The following is a 13,321-nucleotide window of genomic DNA, read 5'->3' as shown; positions in this document are numbered from 1 at the left end:
TTTTTTTAAAGGCGAAATGGTCTGGTGGACCCTTATACTTGTAGCAGTTTGTATTCTGAACCATGTGTGTAACTCACTCTCTTTTATATAATTGACATGTCATATCTACGTCAGATATATTAATGCCACATCATAACTATTTTTAAAATTATTAACTAAAATTATTTAATAAAATGTAAAATAATAACGTTTTAATTTATTATTGACATTTCTAATTCTCCCTATTTTCACTATTTTACCACCAAAAGAAAGCTATCGCCATTTTTGCCGGCGAAATCACATATACTTTCTCCCTCACCCGTCTTCATCTCTACCGCACACCATCACTATTTTTCTTTCCTCCTCCAACTTCCACAGTAATAACAACCTAAGCCACCTAACAACCAGATCTGGCCAAACTTTTTGCAATCCAACGCTGACTACTATATTCATACCTCAAATTGCTTACAAATACAATTTCACACCAACCTCTGCCGTGAAACTTGTCGAAATCTACCCAAAATTCGCCTGAGATTTTCTTGGGTTATCGAAATGGGTTGAAAAAGACAAGTTTAAGGGATTAGAAGGAGACGATTGATGTGAAAGATTGAAGATGGGGACCTGTAAACTCCTCTTGTCACGACCCGAGTCAACACCCTGGACGTGGCCGACACTCGAAGACCATTACTGGTTCCCAAGCGAACCCTCATCCTGGCTGACTACATGCAGAAGACTAACTTAAGCATGCAAAAAGCTTAAAAAACTGAATAACTTCAAATACTTAACATTAAGAAAATCTAAACTATACTGAATACATAACTTTGAATAAAATAATATAATATATTCAACTCGCCATAAATAGGCAACTTAAGTCTTTAAAATATTTAATAAAATAAATGATACAGACTTCTCAACTATACTGACTATCTATGAAGCCTCTAACTGATAAATATAGAAGTCGGGACAAGACCCACGACATCCTAACAACTGATAACTGAAAGGTAAATGAAATCCTCCGAAAGCAAGGAGGCTTACCATAGCTAACTCGAACTCTCGGATGTATCAACGAAGCTCCTGTTAATGATCCCGAATACCTGTGTCTGCATCATGAGAAGATGTAGGCCAAATGGCTCAGTACGTGGAATGTACGAGCATGTAAGAGGAATTCTAAAACATAAACATAAGCTTGAAACTTGATAAAAATGAAACATAAGCTTGGAACTTGATAAAAATGAAACATACTTACCTCTTCTCAAACTTACTCAACTCAAGGAATACTCAAGGGTACTCAAAACTACTCAAACTTACTCAACTCAGAAGTACTCAAGGATAAGATACTCAACTCAGAGATTAGATACTCAACTCAAGGATTAGATACTCAACTTCAAAGATATGATACTCGACTTGAAATACTCAACTCATGAATACTTAACTGAACTCATTTCATTATAAAGCAGTTTAAAACAAGTGCAGTATAAAGAAACAAACTGTTTAAAATTATGTTGTCAACTCTGTGTGTATGCAAGGATACAACAAAACTCTGAAATGAATGTAAAAATACAATAACTGATGTATATAAAAATACAATAACTTCTGTGGGAGTTTCTCTAACCGACAACCATCACATAAGAGCTATTGTGATGATATAACGATCTTCCTCACGCTGCCAGCGCATTCGATACCTGGCCAAAGGTATAGTGTCACGACCCAAAAATGAACGTGATGGCACTCGTCTTAACCCTCCAAGACAAGTCAGCCTAAAACTCAACCATTACAATAAAATGCGGAAACTTTTATAATAAACTCAAAAATACCCCAAAATCTGGTTGTCACGTGTACAAGTCTCTAAAGTATTACAACTGATTCAAAAGAAAAACACAAGTCTCAATGACATTGTTTCTAGAATAGAACAAGATCATAATTAAGGAGAAAGAAGGTTCGCTGAAATGACAAGCAGCTACCTCCCAAACCTCCACAAGAAGCCTCAGACAAGGAGAAGATAAAATATCACAAAGGTCCGGGCTAGTAACCTACAAAAAAATGTAGTAGCAAGGGGTGAGTACCAAACCACGCGGTACTCAGCAAGTAAACCTCTAAACACAAGCTAAGAGGATAGAATATGAGTACTCCTTACACCCCAACCGAACCTCCACAACTACAACATGCATAAAATCAGCACAACCTAACAGTTCACAATTCACATAGCAGATATCTCAACAACTACACTCTAACAATTATATATCCTTAACAACAAGCTCAATATTCATCAATTACAATCTCCACAACTACAACCTGCTTAAAACCAGCTCAACCTAACAGTTCACAATTCAAATAGCACATATCTCAACAGCAACACTTTAACAATTACATATTCTCAACAACAAGCTCAATAATGATAAATATGTGCAATGCAATGGAATGCAATGTCAAGTATAGTGATGCATGTCTGACCTAGTGATACACACCCGCTGTCTCTCAGTCCGGGACCCATGGGGGACCTATCTGTCCATGCATCCATCGCGGCGCGCGATACGACCCTCGATAATAGTAACCATCGCGACGCGCGATACGTCCCTCGAAATATAGTATCCGTCGCGGCGTGCGACACGTCCCTCGAAATATAGTATCCATCACGGCGCGCGATACGTCCCTCGAAATGGTACATCTTCTTTAATTTCTTATTCTTTCTCAATGCACATAACACTTGTCACAACCATGTCTCAGAACAATGCAAATGACATGTTCACACAAATAATGAGGAGATGACCATTTTCATAACATTGCACAATTCACAACAACACAATCATGATACAACTTCAATAATGATTCAACAAGTCTTTCAAACAATTCTCAACACATCACACAAACAATTGATCACATTACTCCCAAACATATACCACAAGGAAATACACTAATTCCATACGCTTAACAAGGGTTTAGAAATCCACTTGCCTGAAATAGTCGAACAATTACTCCGGGACTTGAGTCTTCCCCTTTCATTGAACTTCTAAATCAATTTGATCTATCCAAATAAATAATCACAATAAGATTTCAACAATAATAACCTCATATTACTATGTGTCTAGTTTAGACCCAAAAACTCATCCAATTCTATAATTAAATTCTTAAGTTTCAAGCCTAGGATTAAATCTTAATTCCTCCAAACATAATTCCAACAAAATCAGAAAACAATTTAACAGAACTAACAATTTTCCACCTAATTGTGATTTTAGCGAGACGAATCCAAATTGAAATTCCTTCTTTTCTCCTAATCTAAATTCCATAATGGTAATCATTATCCAATAATGGCTAATGTTTAACAAATCATCAACAATCCCTTATAGCCCCCAAATTTCCAATCGTCAACCTTATCCCATATTTTCCAGTTAATTCACCCAATGATATTTAATAATAATTCGTTCAATATTCTACATATTAATACATATTATATAATGGTATTTACTAAAATTACTAACCACCCAAAATACCATCTCTTCGATCCAAAAAAGTAAATAAAAAGGTCACGTTTTACTGGAGTAATTCATTTCCTTCATTTAAGTGCAAAATCAAACCTGACACTTCTTTCCCACTAACATATAATTAAATAATGAACACTTAAATATTCTACAAGCAATATTCTAAACTTCTGTGTGGCTTACCTGGAGAAGCATCTCCGTCCTTTGCAGTTTGTCGCCGCAGGTAAGTTTCTAACTCCCTTTTTTTTAAAAAAAGAAATAATTATGTACTAAAATTGATAAACCATATAATTTATTTTAATATGGGTTAAGTAGTAAAAATTATGGCATTGATCCATTAACCACTAACTAAATAAATAAAATATTGATTATATATCCGTCAATTAAAATAATCGTAGTTATCGAATAGTTCAAAATATCCAAACCAACTTCGCTGATTAAAATTGACTCAGGCAACTATCGGGAGGGGTAAAGCGATAATTTTTTTATAAAAATTTTCAAAAATAATTTTTCGGGTCATTACATATAGGACCTGAACTGCCTAATGGATCCACTAGTCTATGTCGAAAATGGTTCATCTAAAAAGTATGACCCATTTCTACCCATGGTGACTACATGGTTTTATGGAGACGTGAGTTATCTGAACTCATGCCCGCCCCCAATTCGGTGCTCAATACTACTCCTAAAATATACTAGCTCTTATGTTTTAAAAACATACTTCTTCTGTGAATTGAGATTAGTGCTCAAAACTTAGTTCAAAGGTTATCTTGGAAATCTCAGTTTCCCTGCTTGCTTCATTTAGAAAGCTATTACTCTTTTCTGAAAACTAGCCCGAAGGCTCTTTGGAAATCTCAGTTTCCGTTCTTATTTAAATGTGAAAACATTTATAAACTCTTTGGGAATACTTAGTTTCCATATACTTTTGAAGAAAATGACTTCAAACTTTACTCTTTACTCTTTACTGAACTCAAAGCTTTAAGTCTTAAAACAAAGTTTAAACATTTGTAAAAGACTTCTTAAGATATGGTTCATTCCGAGTTATGGACATGAACGACTCAATGCAAGGTTTTCAATAACCATAGATAAAACTCAATACTTGGAACTCAAGAACTTCAATGATACTACTCATTTCAAGAATGCTCAACTCATAGGGTTCATGCGGAATTATGAGCATGAACTTCTCAACTCAAGAACTCAAAAATACTTCTCATCTCAAGACTTCTCGACTTATAGGGTTCATGCGAAATTATGGGCATGAACAATTCAACTCAAAGACTTGATGGGTAACATGTAATGGTCTCATGATTAAAAATATAAGCTCAAAGGGATTTGATACGCAATACTCAAGACTTAGGACTTGAATATACAACTCCTCTTAAAGATACTCAACTTATGGAGTTCATGCGGAAGTTATGGGCATGAACGACTCGACTCAAGGGTCAAAATATCAATATGGAACTCGTGTATATGACTCTTCTCATTCTCTTACTTACTTCCTCAAAACGTAGTTCAAATCAATAGTTGATCTCAAAGGATTCACAATTGAACTCAAAGACTTTGTTGAACTCTACTCTTAACTCTCTTTTGAATGTGGATTATGAATTCAAGAGTTATGGTTCATGATATGAAGAATCTAGGTGATAGTGTAGACTCATGAATACATTATCCTCACTCTCATTCTCACTTACTTGAGTCTTGAAACAAGTTACTAGAAGTTGTAAAAGACTCCTCAAAAAGACTCACAAGGACTTTCTCAAAATGTTCGGAAGATCTCTCAAGACTCAACTCTTAACTTTACCTTGAATTTGAATTATGAATTCAAGGTTGTGATCATATTGTGAATGATTTCTAAGTGTTTGGAAGTAGTTTGAAGTGTTTAGAATCAAAAGGGGTGAAGATACACTTCATAGGAGCTTAAACGGGACAATCGACGGAGAATAAGTGGGGGCAGGCGACCCTGGCGCGGGGCACCAGACCCTAACTTCAGAGACTGCATATGGGCGCACTGCAGGCGGGCTGCCCCAGCCCCTTGGGCGCATCTGGGGCACGCCGTGCCAGCATCTCCCCAGGCAAAGTTTCGACGAATTTCGCCTCTCATTTTCTGACCCTAAATCGTTTTTAATCAATTTATTTTCTCAAATTTTCCTTAGATTCAATTAGCGAAACTAAGTACACACTAATCCACTCAAAACAATTACTTTCATCTCAAGAAATCATCAAAACCCCAGCAAAACAAGATTTAGAATGAACTTCAAGAACACCTATCAAGAACTTAAATCCTTCAACTTTTTGAGAATGAAACTTCGCTGAAAATAATATGTTTGGTGTTTGGGTGAACAAACCCAACACTATGGAAGCTTACATACCTCTTAGGGATCAAACCCATGGCGACAATCCGCAACAACTCTCAAAAACGTCGACAAACGCCTTCATCCTTTCTCTTTTTTCCTCTTCTCTCTTCTTCTTTTCTCTTCTTGAACTCTCAACTAAAATCCTAGGCGTAAACTATGATTATAAAACTGAACCTAATCAGATTAGACCCCTAAAATATTACTAAAAACGAATCAAATCTGACTGGGTAAGGAAAAAACCAAAATACCCCTCTAAAATCCGGTTTTGACTTTCCTTAACTGGTATCCTAACTTCAAAAGGCCATATCTCACTCGTCCGACCTCGAAACTTAGCAAACTCAGCGCGTTGGAAATATAATTCAAAGTTCTTTCTTACGGTATATGGTAGCACTCCTAAATCATCCTGAGCTATGAGTTATTGTCGTTTGAAGTTGACCAAAAACTCATACTTAGCTTAACTTGCAAAATTTCAGATTTTGCTATTTCCAATTTAATTCTTTTTGGAACTCAAGGTGCTACATCTAGTGACCTTAACGCTTTAGAAAATTTTAATTCCTTGGTAAAATTCTACTCACAACGAAGGATGGTTCAGGTCTTAGTTTGAAAATTTTTCTAGGGTGTTACACCCCTCTCCATCCTCTCCGGCGTACCTGCAAACTCCCTCGCCGGCCGCCACCTCCCATTCTGGCGGAGAAAGGACCAACATCGCTCTTATTCTAGCGAAAAAGGGACCAGAGTCGCCTTTCTCCCTCTCACACCATTGTGAATCGCCGAGCACCGCCATGAAACCAACACGACTCTCTCCTTCCACTGATAATCACCATGAAACCTGATGTCACCAAAGTACCAATGCCAAGATCGGGCTAAAGAAGATAACTATGGTGTGGAGAAATAAAGAAGAGGTTTGGGCAGCGATGGGGAAGGGGTGGTTGAAAAAGTGGTGTGGGGAAGAAGATGGATTCGTTTCTTTTTTAATTTGTTTATTGTATAATTTTAATAATTTAAAGTTTAAAATATGATGTTCACTCGCCTTAAATTCGTGTAGTCACACTCTCTCGCCAACCCCAACTATTTTAATGCCATATAAACATGGTCAATGGTCAGAGGGATTGAATATATTGTGTTTTATTGAGTGTAAGGGTCCAGATGACAAAGACGTAAGTAGAAAGGTCTATAATACAACTGATATAAGTACAGGGGTCTGTCAGACCATTTTGCCTTTTTTTTTAATTGTACAAGTTATTTATTTTTTACCTTATACTCTTTCTAATTTTATTTTTATATATTATATCCTTCTCTCTTCTCTCTCTTTTCTAATCTTACGTCTCTCTTTTATTCAAAGCTTAAGAATTTACTTGTTCTATTGATAATTTCAATTTAAAAAAAAATCTAGTTTATATTTTAAATTTGGAGAAAAATATATCGCAACAACCCAATTCATTTTCGGAAATCAAGTTTTCATAGTTCTTAAATTTGGTAATATCATTCTAATTTCTAATATTATTTTTATTTTGTGTCTTATGTTTATAATATTTGTAAATAGTGTTTAAAATATTTGTTAGATACTCAATCAAATAAAAAGACTTGATTCTTTTCCAAATGCTTACATTGCTTACAGAATAATATTAACAATTCATGTAATAGGCGCCTCCACTGAAAGAAGTTTTTCAAAATTAAAAATAATAAAATCTTATTTAAGATCAACAATGTCTCAAGAAAGATTAAGTGATTTGACTATATTATCGATTGAAAAAGAATTATTAGAAGAGATTGACTACACAAAAATTATTAATAACTTTGCATCTCAAAAAGCTAGAAAAATAGATTTAAAATAAAAACATATATAATTGTTTAATTTTTTTTAGGCCTCTAATTTGATTTTGGCCTTGGGCCACCAACAGGTTTGAGCCGCCCCTGGTCACCAGTACACATTCAATTTTCAAAGTTCAAACTCCGTCTCCCATCGCCGGTGCCGCACGTCCCAGTCCCACTTTCCCCCTTCCCACTTCCCGGTGCCAACTAGCAACGTCGAGGCTTCGACTGCTGCGACCAGAATCCAGAAGCAGCCGACCAGTAGCAACTGACCGGCGAGGCGGCGACCAAGGATTATTTTTTGTTTTCAAGATTTCTTCTTCAGTTTTTTTTTTTTTAAATTTTTTTCTTTTGTTATTAGTTAGTGTGTGAATTGTGAAATTAATAAACCGAACTAACAAAAACCGAACCAAAATAACATAAACCAAACCGAAATAATAAAACGAATCGAACCGAATTATTTCGGTTCGGTGTTCGGTACACTTATTACACAAACCGAAAATAAAAAAAACCAAAAAAAAAACAAATTCGAACCTAATTACCGAATGCCTAGCCCTAATTTCAAGTTTGCAAATAAAAAAAAAAGTCTATTGGCATACTATTTCTCAATATTGAGAAAAACTTTGGTTGAATTTAAAAAAAAAAAAGAATATTTATTGGCATATCATTTTGGATGTGAGAAAGGTCTATAGATTTATATTTTAGACTACAAAACTCACTATAGATCCAATATAAGCCTTATTATGGTCCAAGATTTTGAGATAACAAAGGTGAAATCGTAAATATTAATTCAATTGTAAGTTGAAAATATAACTATACTAATACATATTTTCTTGTTATGATTTAAAAATTCTAAAATCATAATGATATCTATCCAAATCTCATAGCGAACATTATACAATGCTAAGTTCAATTAATAAATTAATGTGAAGGTATAGAGAAAACCAACAATATGTCATATATAATTGACAGTTTGTAATATTAGTTAGAGGTTATTGATTAAATTTATAAGCATGTCAATGTGACTAATACGCAATTTTGACTTATTTAAATGTGTGGTAAACAACTAAAGGCTAAAGTATATATTCATAACTAGCCAAGTATTTATAAGTCAAAATCAATCACAAGTCATAAGTTGATTAACCTCAACTTATGATTTCATAGCTTTTAAGCACTTGTTAATTTAATCAGACGTTTTTTGATTTTATTCTTGATACTTTTTTTTTTGTAAGTAAATTGATTTTATTTACCAAAAAACTTTACAAAATAGAAAATTAGCAGATTTGGACATGCAACTCCAAGCCTTAAGTATTTTTTTAAAAAAGAAATAAGTTGAGTGGTTAGAGTTTCACTATGAAGGATTAAATTTGTTAGAAATATACATAAATTGGATGAGAAAGTTACCAAAATAATTTCTTATTTTTTATAGTAGATTAAAAATAGTTCCTTAAGTATTAACTAAGCAATTTCGATCCTTTAAATTTGTTAAAAATTAAATAAATACGTTTGATCTTCATGAAATAATTACCAAACTCACAAGCACTATGGAAAACGAATCAACCAAAAATATAAAAAAATTCACACCGAAGTTCTAGAAACCACAAGACAATAAAAAAAATAGACAAAAAATAATTGAACTTAATTTACCTTTCAAAAAGTTGCACCAAACTCTTTAAATAAACGGAGAAGGACCTAAAATGCCCCAGAACTATTTGAATTGGTACAAAACTACCCTCCATCCACCTTTTGGCTCCGAAATACCCCTGACGTCAACCTTTTGGCTCAAAAATACCCTTATGTCTAACGGATCATACTCATAAGGTGGATGGAGAGTAATATTGTACCAAATCTCATAGTTTAAGGGCATTTTGGACCCTTTTTCATTAAAACAATTTGAAATTAATTAATATATGAGCTCATATGATTGACTTGATTTTGAATTCCATAATAAATTGAAAATAAAAAAAAGTTAGTCCTCTACTCTCTACACTCCCCCACCCACCCCTTCACTTCCTCGTTCTTCCATTTTCTTTTTGTATTTGGATATTGTTCACCATTTTAAATTTTAATTTCTTTCAATTTATGACAATCTCAAGGGAGAAAAGATGAGGGAAATAATGATAACATCCATGTATAAATAATTCATCAATAATGATAGAGGGAAATAATGATAACATCCTTATATAAATAATTCATTACTGCCCCCACTCCCACCCCACCATGACAATAATACAAATTAAAAGAATATGAACATTTGAATAATTGATAAAAAAAAATCATATTATTAAAAACAATAATTTGTTTTAGTTGGAAATCAGTCGGGTGAGTATGGATTTAGTTACCCCATTTATAAGTTGGGTTACAATAAATTAGGGGTTGATTTAAAAAAAGGTCAATAAGAAGATATCAGGAAATTAATTATTTTTTAAATATTATTTTCAATTGTATCCGGTCAAAATATGAATAATTTGTGATTTTTACTATTTTAAAAATAAATTCTAAATATATGATTTTTATTATTTATTTGAGAAAAGTTTAAATTTTGACCAATCACATTAGGAAACATAATAAATAAATATTTAATAATTTTACTTTAAGGGAACTGTTACAAAATAAAGGCAAGTATTGAGCCAAAAGATTTACGTCAGGGGTATTTTAGGACCGAAAGGTGGATGAAGTATAGTTTTGTACCAATTCAAATACTTGGAAGGGCATTTTAGTCCCTTCTCCGTTAAATAAAAAAAATAAAATATATATTATTAAATCTATAGTTCTAAATGTGAGTTTCATTAAATAGCTTTTTCCCATTTAACTTAATAATTAAAGCTTAATAAATATTTGAGGAAGACAATTCTCATTTTTGACAAATTTAGAATAGCAAAACTGCCCAAATAATGCTTAAGAGACTCTTTTAAACTACTATATATATAAAAATAAATAAAAAACAAGATACTTATTTTTTTAATCATTCTTTCAGTAATGGCTAACAACCAAACCTAAAATATTTATATAATAATTTTGGTGTAGCTAATTGAAATCTATATAAGGACTACCATTTCTTCAAAACTTTTTGTTTAACCAAAAATAAAATAAAATATGGGTCTGAAGGGCAAGTTGATTTCTTCGGTGGAAGTGAAGTGTGGAGGACATTTGTTTCATGATATTTTGCATGCCAAAACTCATCATATATCCAACATAAGCCCTAGCAAGGTCAAAAGTTTTGAGATCCATGAAGGTGAAACTGTAGATGTTGGTTCAATTGTTCAATGGACATATAACGACGGTAACATATACACATTTCCCCTCTCTCTACATATGAATCAATTTTTTACATTTAGGTGTGTCTTATATTGTGAAAGTCCATTTCCAATTGGATATTTTTAGTAAAAAAGTTTTTTGATGGTCATATTACTTGCTCCAAAAGCTTATGTACTTTATAAGTTTCAACGGGTATCTTCTGACTTTTATCTCTTATATTTTCAATTTTATTGATTGTAGATGGAAAAGATAAGACTTGCAAACAAGTGATTGAAGCCATCGATCATGAAACTAAAACAATCACTTGGAAAGTGATTGGTGGAGATCTGTTAGAGCTGTACGATTCCTTCACTATTATTTCATCATGTGATCATCTTTGGACTACATGGACGTTTTTGTACGAGAAGAAAACTGAAGACACACCAGAACCTCTCGTTTTCCTGGCTTATGTCTTTCATGTGACAAAAGAAATCGAGAATCACCTTCTTTAAGTAATAAAGCATCTATGATATTCAATGGCTCATAGCCATATATATATATATATATATATATGTGTGTGTGTGTGTGTGTGTGTGTGTGTTTGTGTGTGATACTGGCTAGCTAGTTCTATCTAGCTAGCTATAGTGTGTGAAATAAATAACATTGTGTTTAAAGAATATATTTCTTGCTCCTTCTGTCCCAATTTATGTGACACTTTTCGTTTTTCGAGAGTCAAACAGTTCAAGTTTGACTAGAAATTTACGCATGAAATCTTCATTTTTTTTTAAATGAAATTTATATATTTGTAAACTACGTAAAAAGTACTATAATTCACAATAATTAATAATTCAAAATGTTTAAAAAATCTATGAAAAACTTACTATCAAAGTTTTACACTTGTTTGAATCTCGAAATCTGCAAAGTGACGCATAAAATAGGATGGAGGGAGTATGTTCCTTTCCTTCTACGGATGTATTTTCAGTGTTCAAAATATGAAAAAAATCGATTGAATTAATTATTTTTGTGATTTTTCGATTTATTCGGTTGTTTGCGATTTATATTTTTTTTTAAAGTTTGATTTTCAATTCAGTGATTGTTGCTAGGCTGCTTGCTTATGATTGTTGTTAACCCATATTTTTTCAGGTTTAAAAATGGATATAGCGCTTAAGGGAAACTTGGAAATCCCCGTAAATTTTAAACCTTTAATTACACTTATAATAAGTGTAAAGAACTCAAATCTAATACAACTAGGTGTGTCAAATGGGCGGGTTGGATTGAAATTGGAGATATTAAAATGGGTTGAAATAAAAATCGGGTTGGGTCTTGACCCACCCAAGTTTAGTTTGGGCTCAAATGGGCTAAAAAATGGGTTGGGTCTCGACCCGCCCAGTTTGATCCGATTAATCTCAATAATTTTAACATAGTGATATTTAATTTTTATAATCACAACGCTAATTTCAACTCAAGATTTTTTTTATTATAAAAAAGTAACAAATGGATAGATAAATCCTATAAGATGTTAAATAGATAATAATTCATATATTTAATATAAGAACATATCTTAGTAAATAGTTTTACCTATGTTTGGGTTCATTTTTGACATCCCTAAATACAACACTGTGAATTAAATGTAATAACTAAAATGGTAGGACCCCAAACGAAAATATAGAAATATCGAAAGTAAGACTATGAATTGATAGATTGAAGAACGAAGATGAGAAAATACAGACACTTCGAAAGGGAGATGAGGAGAATCAGACTTTCACACAACAATAAGCATAACCTATATTTCTATCTTCTCTTCCTTTAAATTAATTGCTAATTGGGCCTTGATCACAAATCAACGTTTTGGGCCCAATAGTTGATTTCATGGCGTCAAAATTCATGTCGGGCTAAGGTTGATTCATAACAGTATTATGTTTGATAAGAATTTTGGACATATGTATCATTAGTCCATGGATTAGCTTACATGGTATTATATGATGTATAACAATATTTTCCATTTGGTGGTACTAGTAATACATTGGATTTAATACCGTGTGATTAATCTATTTACAGATAAAAATATCCCTCAAATCATTTTGCATTGTTAATCTTTATAGCAAACGACCCTTAAGGAATATGCATTATCATCTGCAAAAAACATAGCATAAACATGATTTAGAGTTGACAACAATAATGTTTGCTCTCAAGATCTAGCGACATTATCTTTATGGACTTAAGTGTGAGGTATTCACTAATTATCACAATTTACAATATGTGTTCACTTAGAAGGATTTGAATCTAAGACAGAGGAGATGGATGAAATTGCTCAAGGAATATGATGTGACCATTCAATATCATCCAGGAAAGGTCAATGTGATGACATACGCATTGAGCTGGAAAAAGGTTAGTATGGCATCTTGGCTTTCTTGGGGGTGTCTAAGTGACCCTAGGCCAGAGAGATTCATGCTCTGGAGTCTAAGT

The 13,321-nt window shown here is 33.1% G+C and overlaps 1 protein-coding gene across 1 annotated transcript; it reads left to right on the top strand.

Annotated features, from left to right (window-relative positions):
* Positions 1-10,714: 10,714 nt before the first annotated feature.
* On the top strand, positions 10,715-11,367 carry LOC125813475 (kirola-like). The gene is made up of 2 exons (XM_049492979.1): positions 10,715-10,901; positions 11,117-11,367. The coding sequence occupies exons 1-2, from the start codon at positions 10,715-10,717 to the stop codon at positions 11,365-11,367; spliced, it is 438 nt and encodes a 145-aa protein (XP_049348936.1).
* The last annotated feature ends 1,954 nt before the right edge of the window (positions 11,368-13,321 follow it).

Source organism: Solanum verrucosum, unplaced genomic scaffold (assembly GCF_900185275.1).
Source record: "Solanum verrucosum unplaced genomic scaffold, falcon-dt-bn FXZP01000203.1, whole genome shotgun sequence".
In the NCBI taxonomy this organism is placed as follows: domain Eukaryota; kingdom Viridiplantae; phylum Streptophyta; class Magnoliopsida; order Solanales; family Solanaceae; genus Solanum; species Solanum verrucosum.
Note: the sequence above shows the minus strand (reverse complement) of the source record. Positions and strands in the feature narration are given on the sequence as shown.

Coding starts and splice junctions, on each gene's coding strand:
- LOC125813475 (XM_049492979.1), top strand. CDS start 10,715: ATGGGTCTGAAGGGCAAGTTGATTTCTTCGGTGGAAGTGAAGTGTGGA. Junction 10,902..11,116: donor TCAATGGACATATAACGACG/GTAACATATACA, acceptor TATTGATTGTAG/ATGGAAAAGATAAGACTTGC.